This window comes from Equus przewalskii, chromosome 17, assembly GCF_037783145.1.
Source record: "Equus przewalskii isolate Varuska chromosome 17, EquPr2, whole genome shotgun sequence".
In the NCBI taxonomy this organism is placed as follows: Eukaryota; Metazoa; Chordata; class Mammalia; order Perissodactyla; family Equidae; genus Equus; species Equus przewalskii.
The window spans coordinates 55,669,155-55,686,088 of record NC_091847.1 but is presented as its reverse complement, the minus strand read 5'-3'; the positions used below and the strand labels follow the sequence as shown (position 1 = coordinate 55,686,088).

Here is a 16,934-nt window from a genome sequence, read left to right as displayed (position 1 = left end):
ATCTGGTGGCCTCTCCATGCCAGTTCCCAGCATTCTCAATATAGCATAAATTTCATACAGGCACGTTATTGCATAATAACAATGACTATGTACAGGGTTTAGTATTTTAGTATTTTTCTTACATAGAATGCAATTTAGATTAGAAAGTCGGTAGTGTTGTTATTCTTCTTGCTGTAGTACATTCAGTAACATCTTATGGAACCCAGGGTTCCACAGAATGTAGTTTGGAAAATATTATCCTGGTATACTTGCATTAATGCACATAATTTTGATTATTACCTGGCAAGCCGCAAATCTAACATCCTCCATGAAAATTTTCCTTAATAATGCTAATTTGAACAGTACTCAATTTTGCATTTCCACAGCTCTTGGCAGTGCTCAATATGTAAGGAAAAGATGGAAGGGAGGGAGGGAGGGGGGAATCTTACTAATTCTTACAGCATTTCTATACATTTGATATTTGATATTGATACAGGGGAAAGTTCACAAAATCATTTAGCATAAAATTCCTTGTTCAAATTGAATATGGATATAATCTAAGCTATTAATGTTAGGGGTCAGTCGAGTTAAAACAGGTTTTCCAGTGAGATTTTGCAAGTAGAAAATGTGTTTTTGTCAAGAAAAGTACTCTGAGGCTACAAAAAATAGTTACAAAATTACTAAGATTACGCATAGTGTAGATGTGCTCTTTTGCTACGTTTAAAATTTTGTGAATTCTCAGTTTATTTCCTGATTTTTCCCCATTCTTGGGTTTAATCTTTCCTGGTACCAAACATCTATTTTGCTCAATTGGGGGAGGTACATGAGGAAGGTCAGTGGAATTTATTATGCAACTGCATTGGCGTCCTGTCGTCAATTTATTATGTGATTCTTTACTTTATGTCTGCCTGCTTTGGGGCCTAAATACAACCTAGAGTTGCTCTCCGGATTATAGAGAATCTATCATTTCTATCCATGGATTTGGTTATTTTACATTATAGCTGGTAAGTCTTTTTGAAGTAGCTACCGATAATTACTTCACCATTATTCTGTAACTAAAGTCCCTTATCCCTTCTTAGTGAGGATAGGCAGTCTCGCTATGAGTGTAGTTTTATAGGGTTTGCTTTCAAGCAAACTTATGTTTCTCTCTTTTCTTACTGCCTGCCTTGGCGTTCTGATAGTTTCAAAGAAAGCGTGGAGAAATCATCATACTCCGACTGGCTAATAAATAACAGCATTGCCGAGCTGGTGGCTTCTACTGGCCTTCCAGTGAACATCAGTGATGCCTACCAGGATCCTCGCTTTGATGCCGAGGTAAGAGGAGTCCTCTGGTTGCAGTCTTAAGAGTTCACTTGTCACACTGTTGATGGCATTGGTTGAAGCAAAAAAGGGACATCATACAGATCGACAGCAATCCCTAAATTTACTGGCAATTCTTTTGCATCTTTCCCCTGTAATCTGATTTTTAGCATTGCCTACTGTTGACAGGAAAACTTCCTGTCTCTACCCTGATTGGTGGCAAAATGGCTATCTACTGTGTATTAGTCTGATGCTCTTTTCTGATTGGGTACATTTTATATTAAATGTACCATACACATGTACCCATGCATTAAATGTACCTGTGTACATTTTATGCTAAATTTATTTTGTATTTATTATTTATTTTAAACTATGAAATATTTAATAATAAAAATGTGTATATAACATGGTTATTTCCCAATAGAAGTCAGAATAACTACCATATTTTTAAAAATTGCTCCCAAGAAACAGTAAATTGTTGGTGTTATAGTTTAACATTAATTATATAGGCACATTGTGCTGATATACAGAATATATTGAAACAATACGATTCTGACCTGCAGAATCCTAGGTAGTATAGAATGTAAATTAAATTCATATGAACGTATCAAGGGCCTGCGTGTGTGTGTGTGTTTATTCAATAAATTACAAGTGTCCTATTCTGGATTGCCAAGCTACAATCTGAAGAGTAACAGGAGTTTTTGGGGAAGAAGAGTGAGGAGACGGGTGTCCAGGCAAAGCTGAGAAAGCAGGGGGGTTGGGGAACTGAGGCTGAAGAGAGACGCAGGGGACAGAGCACTGAAAGACTTTGACAGCCGTGCTAGGAGGTTTGAGTATTTATCCTGGGCAATGGAGAGCTGGTAGCTGAGTTTTAGGTGGGGGAGAAGCAGGAGTTCTATTTCAGAAAGATCACACTGGCTACAGAACAAGGGCTAGATTAGTAACCATAACTGAACACTGAATCTGTGCAGCCCTGAGAGGTAGGCGTCATCATCCCCATTTTACAAAAATTGAGGGCTGGTCTATGACTCTGGAGACAGACCAGGATTCTGTCTCAGACTCCACAGCCCTTACTCTTAACCCTGCCCTGTGCTGTCTCCACTGTCTGGAGTGGGACACGATGATGGCAGGGAGGCTGGACTGGTAAGTCTAATTTATACCTTTAGTCGGATCAGCTTTCCAGATCTCTGCAGGGAACTTTTAAATTCCCCAAACTCACCACTTCTCTGTAGCTACCTGGAACTCTCTTCCCCTAGGCTACATCCTCTGTGTATTTTCTCTTCATTCTTGAGCCTCTCACTGAGATGCTGCTACCCTGGAAATACTTTCGTGAACTCCCAGTCTGGATTGGACGTCTCTCCAGGGTGCTCCCTCACCTATCTCAGTGCTGACCACTACTCACTCTCCTCAGTTCTGATTTGTGAACTCTGAGTTACCTTCCTTGGGAAGGTACACAGTCCAAAGCTTCTTAGGTTCTCCTTCTGTAAGGAAGAACACTGCTACCTTGGTTCTGTGACTGGCAGAGTGGAAATGATTTATGGATGTCAATATTTGTATACATGGGCATTGCAACTGAGTTAGTGATTTTATGAAGTTTTGAGTTTTGCTATGTTTCTTTCTTCCTTGAGTTTAGAGAGAGAATACTGAAGAACGAATTTCTATGCCCACAATTTTGTGAAGAAATGCTCTCAGTCTTCTATTATTAACATCAGTAATAGCTGAAGAAATTGAAAGACTTGCTAGGCAGAAAAATCATTAATTGTCAATTCATTGTTACAAAGTCAGCATATTAGATTAGATGTAAAGGGATGATGGTTGAGTCTTACCCCAAATTATAGCACTAAATCTGGTGCGGATTGCTATTCTTCTGCTCTTAGCTTGGGACCATGAAGTCAAATTCTGAGGAAGCAAAAAAAATCAACAAATTACACCATTTTTAATAGTTGATTCATAAGACATATATAAAGGTATAACAAATATTAGGCAGTGAACACCCACCACCCAGTTTAAGAAAAAGAATGTGGTCATGACTTATGAATCCTTGTATTGATCTTCTCTAATCCCAACTCCTTTATTTCCACCATAGAGGTAACAACTATCATAGTTTGAACTTATTCCTTTGCTTCTCTATGTGGTTTCATCCCATATGTTTGAATCCCTGCCAAATATATTGTTATATTTTGAATATCTCTGAACTTTATATAAACTGAATTATACTACATGTATTCTTATGTTCCTTGCTTTTTCATTCAACCTATCTTCCTGAATCACATGAATTTATAATTCATTCATTTATTTTCACTGCTGCAAAGTATTCCATTGTATGGATAAACCTCACTTCACTTATCCACTGTAGTGTTGATGGACATTTGGATTCAGAGTTTTGCTGTTACATACATAACTGCCAAGGACATGCTTGTACATATCTCTAAGTGCACATGTACAAGACTTTTTCTAGCACCTATATCTAGTAGAATGACATGCTAGGTCCTAGGCTATAGGCATCTTCATCTTTACCAGGGAATGAAAAATTCTTGTCTAATCATTGCTCTTTTTTTCTTATGAAAATTAATATCTCAAGAACACTTTTTGCTAAGACAATAGTAAGCTTGAATATACTGTATCCTTATGTCTACAGGCAGACCCTTACCACATCTCTTCCTGATTACTGATACAGACATTTTACATTTTTCTCCACACTGACAGTCCATGCCATTAATGCAGCCTGCCCCACTGATTTATACAAAGAAGAACATGGACTCTTGAGCAAAAATGCGACAGTCATTTCTGTGGGGTTGGGCATGAAAACTTCATGCCCTTATCTGGTAGTTAGAAGCAATGATGTCTGAAGACAGTAACTGTGGTAGGTTAAGCAGTGATTATTCATGGAATCACTCTCTTCCTTATGATAAAATAAAGCACGTACTTAGACCATCATTACTTCTTGGCCTTCCACCGAAAATGCTTTCAGTCTGCCACAGCTAATGTCAGGTTTTAAATGCGAATCTGAAGATGTCTTATACCATGATTTTTACGTGCTCTCTTTGCACGGTGCTAGGATTTAAAGTTACTTTAGGTTTCCCTCTTCTTCCTTGGGGGGGGGCGGGCGGGAATTGGAAAGGAATTAATCAATGCAGATGGAAGTGAGAGAGAGTTCTGCCTAAATACAGACATTTAGTAGATATGTCCTACAATTGTGTGTATGTGTTGTGGTGTGTGTGTGTTATGTTTCACACCAGGAAAAGCAAAATTATTTATCTGTTTGGGCTTCCTCCCTTCTCAAGTATATTTTGCCTCCATGACAGGTGTTAGCTGTTTATGTTAATAATAAATGAAACAAACTCCAGACTGAGCCCCAGCGCTCCCACAAGAGGCTAAGAAGCTTGAACGTTCTTCCCACAAAGCCTGATGTAAGATGGTGATCATATGATAAAGACAACCATTTCAGATAATATTTTATTTAATGTATTAAGTATTGTCCTCAAGATAAAAAAATACCATGACAAAATGGAATTGCCTCATCTTTTTACTAAAAGTAATCCTGGAATCATCCTAGAGATAAAGGGTACCTTTTAGAACTGTGTCGTCTTCCTGCAAAGGTTTGAGTCCTCTCTTCTTGAGTATGGCACGTGGGAGTCATAATTTTTCCCAGGAGTCATAACTGAGTAGTTATTTATTAGTGGTAGAATGTAAGGAAACAATTTTTTAGAACCCAAGATTAATGAATTATCTCCAATGGTTATCTCCATTGGGAAAAGTGCTTTCTTTTTTATTCTCCTCACTCACTGATGTCCCTGAATAGTTTAAGGCTGGTTAACAAGAATGATAATTTTCTGAGAGCTAGCATGGGGGATCCTTTTCAAAGCATTGCTTGTTTTTCACACAGATTTTCTCAATGTAAATCTATATAATGGACTTAAATTTGCCAGAAACACAATTATCGTAAACTCTGATATCTATCCTAAATTTCTCAGTGGCTCAGTGGCGAATTTTGGCAACCTGAATTCTCTTTACTGAACATGAAGGAGGACCCCAATTCATCACGCAGTATAGTGACTTTGGATAGAACACCCAAAAGTGATTGACATTATTCTGGGGCTTCATACTGTAGATATATCAACTTTCAGTTAATAGAAATATTAGTGATTTCTTTAATTTACAGATGAGGAAACAGAGACTCAAGAGCTGAAATGACTTGCCTGAGGCCACACAGCTCCTCAAGGCACAGTATGGAACAGACTCTGGACCTTCTGATTTCTAATTTAATTCTCTCTTTCTGAGTGGCCTCTTGGGAGGACCAGCTGCTGAGGGGCTGGCTGGGCAATAGCGTCGCCACTCTGTCTTTCCTCTCTCCACACAGGTGCATAAATTTTTGGCTGGTAGACCTACCTTTTTGTCTTGTCTGCTCCACTCACCAGCTGAGTAGTCTTCAGTGTACTACTTATATACATATTGCAACATGTAAAATTCTATATAAATATTTTTTATACTGTGCAGTCCTGTATAAATATCAGGTGAAGGTGTTAATCTGATGGAGGACTAGCTTTTTAGTTCCGGGGGCGAGGGGCTGGTGCTAGAAGCAGGTCCTCTTCTCTAAATGAAGGGGTCTTTACACAGAGCAGCAGACCAGCAGCCCTTGATTATGGACCAACCAGCTCCAATGTCCTCTTCCTCCAGAGACACAGTAGGGAAGGAAAAAGAAAATCCCTAGTCAAAGAGAGGAGTTAAGGGTGATTGTTTACAATAAAGAAGGGATGGTGGCAATAATCTGATAACCTGTAAGTCTTCAAGAAAGCTAGGTCTTTCCTTTCTAGTCAGAGGAGGAACCATAACGTGAGTAAGCTGCAAAGATGGTGAAGGCTGGATGCATGTCCTGTGGTCTTAGGCCACCCTGGGGAGATGGTTACCATATCTTCCCCTATAGGGGCCAGCAGTATGCAGACCTGGCTCTTTACAAGAGCGTCCAGACATCCAGGAGCCAGATTACCTAGAGGTATTAGGGATGATCAAATTTCAGGAGCTGGCTACACTGCCCAGGCCCAAGCAACCCACCAATCCTTACAACATATAGCTAAAAGCCAGTTACACTGGTGTATTTCAAACACTGCTCTGCTGCCCACATTCAAATAACTTCATCAGTTAAGGCAATAGATGAACTCCCAAATCTCTGTGGCTTAATACAATAGAGTCTAGTTTTTGCTCATCTTAGACCCAAATAGATATTCGTGATGAGTGGCAGTGGGTAGGGAGGTGTTCCCTGCTGCATGAATGAAATTGTTCAGCAGCAATTTATGAATGACTTGCCCTATGGACCATCTTGTGGATTCTTCAGATCTCTAACTGTGGGTGCCAACCCCTAAACATCCTCTTGTGTGCATTTGGTAGTTGCTTCTCCAATTTGAACTAACACGGTAAACTTGTCAATTTGGGGATTCATGATGCCAGTGTCTATTTTATGTTAATAAGTGAGAATTTACTCTATCAGCCTTTGCTTTAGCTCCACAGTTGAAGTAGAAACTAGATTTTCACATTCTGTATCTTTCCTACCTTGTAATAACTTCTGGGAATTCCTCAGAAACTCTGCCCAAAGATATGCAGCAAGAGAAGGATCCTTATTTTGAAATCTCAGTTTTGAAACTGTTGGTCTTCCTTTTGATAGAAGCTACAAAGGGATGTCTTTAAAGTGATGTAAACCTCATCCCAGGTGCTGGCAGGCACTTGCTGTGAGGGTTATGGGGCAAGTAATCATAGCTGTCCACCTGCTGGGTATTCTCATTGTGATTGTGTTAAATATTTAATGGAGTTCCCTCCTTGTGGTGAACAGAGTGACTTAGTCGGCGAGCCACAGTGATTACTCGCCTTCTGTCTGCCTGTTCAAGTTGAAAGTGGTGCCTGCTGGGCTTGATAGAATGCGTGGTTTAAGGCCAGACTCCTTGGTTTATGGGTGGAAAATTATGACAAATGGTTATATAAAGTAGACACAGGGCCAGAACTAAATTTCTGAGCTTTAAATTCTGCAACCTTATGAAGATCACTGTATGTTTATTCCATTACAAGACTCTGTGATCTTTGAAAAGGATGGAAGGCAGAAATGACCTACTAAATATAACTGATTATATTTATTTATAGTGGCTCAAGAAATACTCACATTCATGGGTTATCATGTTAGCGAGTTTCGCAGTTTCTTCAGCCATTTGCTCCTTGGGAAGGAGGTATCCACGCTTGGCTCCTAAAGACATTGACAGGAATACAATGAATATTAATTTTCTATTGCTGCATAACAAATCACCACAAATTCAACAGCTTAAGACAAACACCCATTTATTATCTCACAGCTTCTGTAGGTCAGAAGTTTGGGTGTGGCATAGCTGGATTCTCTTCTCAGGGTCTCACAAGGCTGAAATCAAGGTGTTGGCCAGGTGGCATTCTCATTTGGATCTTGGCATTCTTTTCAAAACTCATTCAGGTTGTTGGCAGAATTGAGTTTCTTGTAGTGTAGACTGAGGTTCCCATTTTCTTACTGGCTACTGGCCAAAGGTCTCTCAGCATCTAGAGATTGCCCTCAGGTACTAGCCATATGGCCCTCTCATAAGATGGCAGCTTGCTCTTCGAAGCCAACAGGAGAATCTCATTTCAGTTGGCTATGACAGAGGCTTATGTAATGTCAGGAGTGACTTACGTAATCACAGGAGTGGCTATCCCATCACTTTTGCAGTATAACATCACCTAACCATGGAAGTGATGATCCTATCATATTTATAGGTCCTGCCCACACTCAAGGAGACGGGATTATACCGGACTTGTACAAAGTGGAGGGTGGGCAGATGGAAATCTTAGAGATTATCTTTAGAATTCTGCCTAGTACACTATAATAAAGACTAAAATGAATCCACACAAAATATCTATGTCCCGTGAGACAATCTGTATGTCCTGATGTAGAAGAATATCCACAAGAAAGAAAGCAAGCCACAGAGTAATGTGTTAGAATAATGTATAGAAGTATATATAGAATAACTTATGTGGGTGTATGCACATATATATATACACACATGTTTTTCTAATAGACACCTCAAACTTAACATGTCCAAAACAGAGCTTACAATCTTTTTTCTCCCAAGCCTGCTCCTTTCTCTGTCTTCCTATCTCTGTTAAGGCAACTAAATCCTTTCTGATGCTTATGCCAAAAATTTCGCAGACATGATTCTTTCATGTTGCACATCTAACTCATCAGGAAGTCCAACAGTCTCTACCTGCAAAATTTATCCAGAATCTGACCACTTCTCACCGCTCAACTGCTACCACCCAGGTCCAAGCCACCATCATCTCTGGACTATTTCATGGCTGTAGCCTCTTAATCCAGCTCTCTACTTTCACTCTTCCCCTGTATGTTCTCTTCTCAATACAATAGCCAGAGGCTTTTAAATTTTAAGTCATATCCTATCACAGCTCTGCTCACAAACTCTTCAAAGTCTCCTTATTTCACTAGAGTAAAAGCCAAACTCACAGTTCTTTCAGAGGTTTGCAATGCCGTATACAATCTGGCACCTCATTATCTACCCTCAGCCCTCATTCATACTTCTCCAGCCACGTTGGTCTCCTTGTTATTTCTAGAACATGCCACTCACAAACCTACCTCAGGGCCTTTGCGCTGGCTACTCCCTCAGCTGAAATACTCTTAACCCAATATCAGCATGGCTCAAATCCTCACCTCTTTAAAGTTATCATTCAAATATTACCTGTTAGAGAAGCCTGGCACCTGAGTATTTCTAATCCCTTTTATCTTGATCTATTTTTGCCCCATAATTCCTAACAGTTTGTAACACATAATTTATTTATGTATTTTTTGTATTGTCTACCATCTATCTTCTCTCACTACAGTGTAGGCTCAATGAAGATGAGGATTTTGTCAGTTTTCTTCACTGATGTATCCCCAAGAACTAGAACAATGTTTAGTACATAATAGACATTATTGTTGAATATTGTTCAGTATCATTGACTATATTGTCTGTTATTTATGCATATATGTTGTTGAATATATTAAAAATTGATGTATGAACGTATATATTTGTAGGAAAAGGTCAGGAAGAACTTAAACCAAACTGTTAATAGTTGCAATCTCTAGAGATGGCAAAATTAGAGCTTTTGATTTTATTTTTAGTTAAAGATTTCACCTGTTTATATTATTTTTGTAATCAGCAAAATTACAAAGCTAACGCTTTATATCTTATGTGAAATTATATTTTACCAGGCTATTGTGAGCCCTCCAAAAGCGATATACTATTACTCAAACCAGAATTGAAATAATACAAGATCTAAGTAAATGAGCTCGCCTTGCTGTATCTCTGGGGAATTTAGATGGATTATTTTCTGTTGCCCTTGCCAGCATGGAGTGTTGCTTGGCTTTTATTCTAAGATCCTTGTCTGAGACTGTCCCAACAGCATGTACAGAGACTGCATTTGCAGATGACCTGCTGTCATATCAGGTGGCTTCTTGGAGTGCATATTCTATTTACAAATACCTTCACCATTAAACAGTTATTCTGGCTTTGCTTTTAGTTGGCATTGTACTTATGAATTCAACTCCCAATAATGACTTGCACTGTAGTACATCATCTGTGAAGCTTTCTGCCCTTCTTTTCATGCTAGATTCAAAAGAGCACCTTAAAACAAATACACTTATGTACAACAAGCCATTATTTGGTCACTATAAGGTATAATATTCTCTTGCTTAATTTAGTATTTCCTTCCATTTGTATAGTTATGGAGACAATTTTCAGAGCCATTACACGCAGGGTTTGTTTTCTACCTGCAACAGGAATGAACAATTGGACCCTACATTTACATATGAAAGGTTCAGCATGGGGAATGGCAGAAAATAACTAAAAAGTGGGACTGGCCTTATGCATGGATGGTTTAGTGTTCTCTGTATTTGTTACAAATTCAAGAGTGGTGGGAAGCCCGTCAGCACACAGATCTCCTCCTTCATGGGTGGCCGATGCCCACAGTTACACACTTAAACCTGAGGTGTCATCATCCTAAACCTGTCACCTTTCAATCCCATGCAGCTCTTCCATATGAAGTTCTTTCTCTGATTTTTTTATTAAAACCCGTCATAGACAACTCAATAGTTCTTAACCTTGCAATGTAGCACTTAAGGATAATGGCACTCCAGGCTCTAAGATTCTTTGGCTTAAAGCATTAAAGCCCATTTTGCCTGTCAGATTTTCATAGCAAAGCACTTCGAGATCTGGAATGCTGAGTGCGAGCCTGGTAGGACAGTTCATTGTCTATTCTCTGTAACACCTTCTGGTCTATCAGTTATACTTCTTTTACAATGGGAAATGTGCAAAATTGAAACCATTAAGCGACAGAGCTCTGTGGATCTGCTGAGATGCGTCTGCTACTGGTAATCTCTCAGTTACTGATACTTGGTGTAGGACAGTTTGAGATTCTTTCCTGAGAGGAGGGTTTGGTAAGGAAGAGTGGATAGTGGATATAGGATTTCCAGATGACCAGGAGGGCCAGGATGGTTAGGAGGATTACTAAGACTTGCATAAGATATAGAATGGTGTACTTGTCAGGGATGAAGACAAATAGGGGTCCCATGGTTTTAAGAGTCAAACAGACTTTGCTGCATAGGTGGTGGAGACAATGCCTCAGTTCTAAGCCCAAAGGTCAGTTATTTTTTTGTGCTTTTGTCTGGAGTTTAAGGAATCATTTGTAGGCAGTGTTCTAGAAGCCATTAGGACTGCTCCTATGTGCAAGTAAGATAGGCAAAAAGAACCCACCTCTCTATTGTTTCAGGGAAATCAAGAGACTGACTCCGAACATCTCTCTCAGCTTGTCCTAGTACCAGAATTTTCACTGGTAGATTGACATTCGGGGGATGAAGTGTTGCTTTAGATTATTGTTAAAGTTGCACATATCTTTCTAGGAAGACGGAACACATTGCACATGATTGAGTAGTATTACATTATCACCAATTCATTTAACACTACCTTTGACTGCCTTTGAGAGTCTGGAAAATATGACAAATACGTTTTGATGGCTCCAAGAGATAAACCACCTTTAATTAGATTGATTAACTAGACAGACCCAATGAGGACAGAGACTAGGCAAAATTTTTAAGTAGACAGATCTTTAGTTGGAGAGAACATGACACTCCCAGATAATATATTTATTTTAACTGTAGCCTCCTAGAAAGTCTGCTTAGTCTCATGTGGTCTAATGTTTGGGACTCGATGTGTATTTTAAACTGAGAATTATTGAGCAGGGTCCCTGTGGAACATTGGGCTAGATATTTTTGGGTAGGTAGTCCTTTCAATATTAATAATATTTACATTTGTAAAATGCCTTACAAATTTTGAAGCCCTTTCACACATATATTCTCATAAAACAACTTGGAAAATAAGCAAAAGCACAAAGAGGAAAAGATGAGAATCTTCTATAATTCCAAAATCAGAGATAACTAATGCCAACATTTTGGTGTGCAGGAGATAAATATTGATGTGAAAATTGAGGCATGGAGAGTTTTGGTGACTTGATTGGGGTCAAGAGGCTGATAGTTATTTTTGAGCCATTGACTGATACGATTTGGAGACTTGGGTTTATCTGATGAACAGAGACGATTCCTTCATTCATACTGTATTATTCCTCTTTATCCCTGTTTGGGATTCATTCTTCAGAGGTCTTGAGCTTCTATGATGAGCTTCATCTCCCTTCTCTTTCTCCCTCAGCCCCTGCAGAGGATGATGTATGCTCCCCGTCACTGCTGTTTCATATGGTCATATAAACTAACCTGGATTAGTTTAACTTTCCAGAAACAATAGCTATTGCCCCAAATAGAAGACTAGGGGATTGCCGTAATGATCTTAAATTTGGACAATTTACTCTCATCCTACTCTGCCCTCCTTCCTTCTGCCCGCTCTCCTCCTTGGGCTCATCCAGCGTGCTAATCATCACCACCCCCTCTTCCCTGGTCTCATAGCCAGTTAGTGTGGCTTCACTTCCTTCCCTCAGCCACATGGGAACGATTTAAAGACGCTCTCAACATTCTTTGTTGCTTCTCCTGTCCTCCTGTGCTCAGCCCATACAAGACTAGCTCTGGATTGATGCAGCTCTGTTCTCTCAACGTGGCCTTCCTCTCCTCCAGAACTAACCACTTGACTTCTATTCCTGATCCCATCCCTTCTTCCCTTGACTACCTTTTCTTTCAGTTAGCCTTTTGTGTTACTAAATTCAGTAACCCATTTCCAGTGCTTATCCTATCTGACCATTCTGCGACATTTGACACAATTGTTCCCCTTTAGTTCTATTTAGAAAATAACTTTTTCCCTTGTGTACAAGTAATCCATTATCGAAGATTTAGAAAATAGAAACAATAATTTAAAAGCTCCCATAGGCAGAATTCTTTCACAATGTGTACATATATCAAATCATCATGTTGTACACTTTAAGCTTTTTTTTTTTTGAGGGAGATTAGCCCTGAGCTAACACTTTAAATATGTCAGAATTTTGTCAATTGTCCTTCAATAAAGCTGGAGGCAAAAAGGATCAGTGGTTGCCAGAGGTGAGCAAGGATGGAAGGATGAATAGATGGAGCACAGAGGATTTTTAGGGCAATGAAACTACTCTGTATGATACTATAATGGTGGATACATGTCATTACACAGTTGTCAAAACCCATAGAATGTACAACATCAAGAGTGAACCCTAATGTAAACAATGGACTTTTGGTGATAATGATGTATTAGTGTGGGTTCATCAAATATAGTTAATGTACCACTCTGGTGAGTGATGTTGACGGTAAAGGATGTTGATGTGCACGTGTTCAGGCAGGACACATATGGGAACCGTCTGTACTTGCACTCATTTTGCTAAAACTGTTCTAAAAATCAATTCTATTTAAAAAGTAAAGAAACAAAAACTCCCATAGGCAAATAATTCAAAGGGAACTATTGTGGTTTAATTTTTCCGGGATTTTCTAATGTATATAATATGTATTCGTACACCCACAGATACCCACACTATTATCACTTAATATATTAAAATTTCCCATGTTAATAAATATTCTTCTATAGCATGATTTTAATTAGACGGATAATATTCCATGGTGTGGATGTGCAATGATTTACCTAAACAACTCTCTTCAGTTGAATATTCAGGTTATTTCTAATATATCATTATCATAAATAATGCGATGGTTCACACCTTTTTATGTAAACTTTTGTGCATAGCAATGATAATTACCATAGGATAAATTTCTAGACATGAAATTGATAAGTCAAAGGTATTTATTCTGTTTAGACTCTGGATACACGTCAATAAATCCCTCTCTGGAAAGGTTGTAGCAGTGTGTTCACACATTAGAAATGCTATGAAGCCTTTAGGTTCAGAGTATGAGCTTTGGAGTTGTTTTCCATCCCTGTCACTGACCCCACCGTCTTCTTCCTGCCCTAAATATTGTGTCTCCTCAGGTTCAATTTTTCGTGCTTTTTGTCTTTTTCTTGGATGAGTTCTCCCTTGGAGATTTTACACACTCAGTTACCACCAGAGCCTGATGACTCTAAGGTTACTGTCTCCAGCTCCTCTCTCATTGCCATCTCTCAATTGTAATGTGTGTGAACTTGAACTCAGTATCGGTTCCATCAAACTTCCTGAGTTCCCCACCTCAAGGAACTCCTCCACCCTTACTTAATGTTACCTCTGTAGGGATGAGAGAACACATACTTCCACCTCCCCAGAATAAAAAATTCTTTTGGGAAACTACAATAATTTTTGGTAAACAAAATTCTTTTTTATTTCACTGGCAAAAAGCCTAAGGTTTGTTTTTCTCCCTACCGGCTTCTCAATCTGTCTCTCTCCTTGTTTCTCTCACTCATTGCATGTTTTTCTTCTTTTTGCACTGTGACCTCCTCCCTCAGCCGCTTCAGATTTCCTACAAGAGGTTAGAGAGGGGCTACGGTTGTCCCAGAGTTGGCAGAGGCAGTTGTGCCTACTGCTCAGTGCTGGTTCAGGACCACTGACAATTGTGTATGACCCTCAGCAAGACGAAACAGAGCCAGCCACTCTAGTGCTGCGCTGGCTAGCCCAAGTCTGTAGATTATACCTCCCAGACCTCTCCAAAATCGACCTCCTTCTCTTCATGCTCACTAGCATTGCTGTAATTCAGACTTTATCCTTAGGGAGAGGAAGGAAATCACTTTGTTCTTTTGGAAGATAACTTTAATAAATGTGTTTGTTATTGTCTGGCTTCCTTGGAAATAGTGTCTCCACTTTAAAGGCAGTTAATCTCTCTAAGTCTTATCTGATTGTTAGGAGGATGTTAACAGTAACTCATAGGGTTGTTTTAACAAGTATATGAGGTGATGCATTTGAAAGTTCTGAACAAGGAGCCTGACAGGGAGTGAACATCCAGTAAATGTTAGCTTATCATCATGACTGTCATCATCATCTTTGAAGACCCACTTTCAAGGATCTAAAGCTGCTTCTGATTTCTCTGAGCAGTCAGTTACTGGCTTTACTATAGTGTTTTGAACATTTTTTACTTGGACATTTATTTTATATTAATTATTTCTACCTTTACTACACTGAGCTCCTCAAGGATAGCAGCTCTTTGAATTCATTTTTATATCCTCAACATCCAGCAATGTGTCTGGAGCAATAGAGGGTGGCAAATAAATATGTTGGAAGAATGCACTGAATAAATGGTTTATACATCAAAAACTAATGTTTTTGGTTTTGTTTTGTTTTGAATCTGGAATTCCCAAAAATCATGATGTAATTCATCCTATTAGCAAACTAAAAAAGAAAAAAGATCATATGATCTAAAAATCACATGATTGAAAGGTATGGAATTGAAGAGTAAGATGATGTGCCTAGAAAATCCAAAGCACTATAGATAAGATATTAAAGTTAATAGTTGAATTTAGCAAGATTGATGGATGCAAGTTCAAAATACAAAAATCAATTATATTTCTATGTCCATTTAAAACATTAGAAAATAAATTAATAACACCATTTACAATAACATGAACTTTCAAAACACCAGATTCAAATATAACAAATTATGTCTAAGACTTCTGCATAGAAAACTAAAAAACTTTGCTTAGAGAAATTTTAAGAAGCTTAAATAGAGGGATGTTTATGGATTGAAAGACTCAACTTTGTAAAGATGTCAGTTCTCTCCCACATTGGTCAATAAATTCAAGAGAATCCCAATAAAAATCTCAGCAATGTGTGTGTGTGTAAACTTCAAGTTGATTCTAAAATTAATATGGAAACACCAAGGGCCAAAAATAGTCAAGACAATCTTAAAGAAGGACAAAGTTGGAGGATTTACACTACCAGATACCAAGACTCATTATAAGATCTTATTATTTAAAGGAGCATAGTATTGACATAAGGATAGACACATAGATCAATGAAGTAGAATAGAAAGTCCAGAAACAGATCCAAACATATATGGACACTTAATTAATGAAAAAAGTGGTACTGCTAAGTGGTGGGGAGAAGTATTCTTTTTTCCCCCAAAATGGGACTGGTCAATTGGATACCCACTAAAAAAAACACAATAGAATCTTGATTCTCAGTTCACACTATACGTGAAAATCATTTTCAGTTGGATTGAATATCTAAATGTGAAAGTTAAAACAATGAAAATCTAGAGAAAAGAATAGGAGAATATCTTCATGAGCTAGGAGTAGGAGAGGATTTTTTTAACAAGACCAAATATGTACTAAAAACAAGAAAGTAGCATATTAGTATCAAGAGCAGAAGACATCTGGAAAATTAATTTCTCAGAGAAAAATAAATCTCAAAAAAAAATCCAAATGTAAAATTTAGGTGTGTAAATTAACTTCCAATTTCAAATTTTTAAAATATAGAGCTCTTGCCTTCTACAGTGAATATTTAAAAATATAAGAATTTTTTTTTATCTCAATACCTATGATCTGAAACCTTGACATCTTATTTTTTCTCCTATAGTATTGGGATGACAGGTTGACCTTTCTCACTAGAAATCAAGATCGTATTAACCCACAACAGCCTTTCAGTCTTTAGTAGCTCCTATCTTACAGTTCAAATATGAGCCATTGGTTTTAATATTAAGTGGAGCTTGTTATTGAATGATGTTTGTTTGATGCTGAAAACTGTACCTTCATATTTCAAATCCATCATTTCCTGTCAATCCGTTAGGGTACAGAAAGAAAATCTTTGAACCTCTGCATTTATCTTATCTTTTGCAACTTCAATTTTTTGTATATGATTTTATAATATACATAGTAAATTAGTAATGTTAAAAATATAGAACATTAAAAGCAAATATACATAAGGCAGCATTATAGGCTCAAACATTTTTACTAGCAGATGTACCCAATCCAAGAGAAATATTGACCGCTGGTTTAATTAAAACGCTTTGACTACTCAGAGCAGAAACAGTTGTCAGAATTCTTGTTTGGTGGTGCGATTGTGATCAAGATGGTTATACGTCCAGCTCTTGACGGCTGCAGGAATTGGGCGAGGTAGTGCTGGTGTGGGGAGTTTTGGTTGATTCATATTAAGGCTTGATTCCCTTAGGATGTTCATTGCGATGTTTTAAATTAAAAAAGAGAGGTGAGTGTATACACTTAAAAATTAGATGATAACGTATCTTTTTA

The 16,934-nt window shown here is 38.2% G+C and overlaps 1 protein-coding gene across 1 annotated transcript in view; it reads left to right on the top strand.

The window, feature by feature from the left end:
• PDE11A (phosphodiesterase 11A) overlaps positions 1-16,934 on the top strand; it is a 389,196-nt gene that overhangs the window by 201,173 nt on the left and 171,089 nt on the right. The window contains exon 6 of the mRNA XM_070580289.1: positions 1,161-1,293. Coding sequence (XP_070436390.1) covers positions 1,161-1,293 — 133 coding nt within the window. The remainder of the gene's footprint in view (positions 1-1,160; positions 1,294-16,934) is intronic.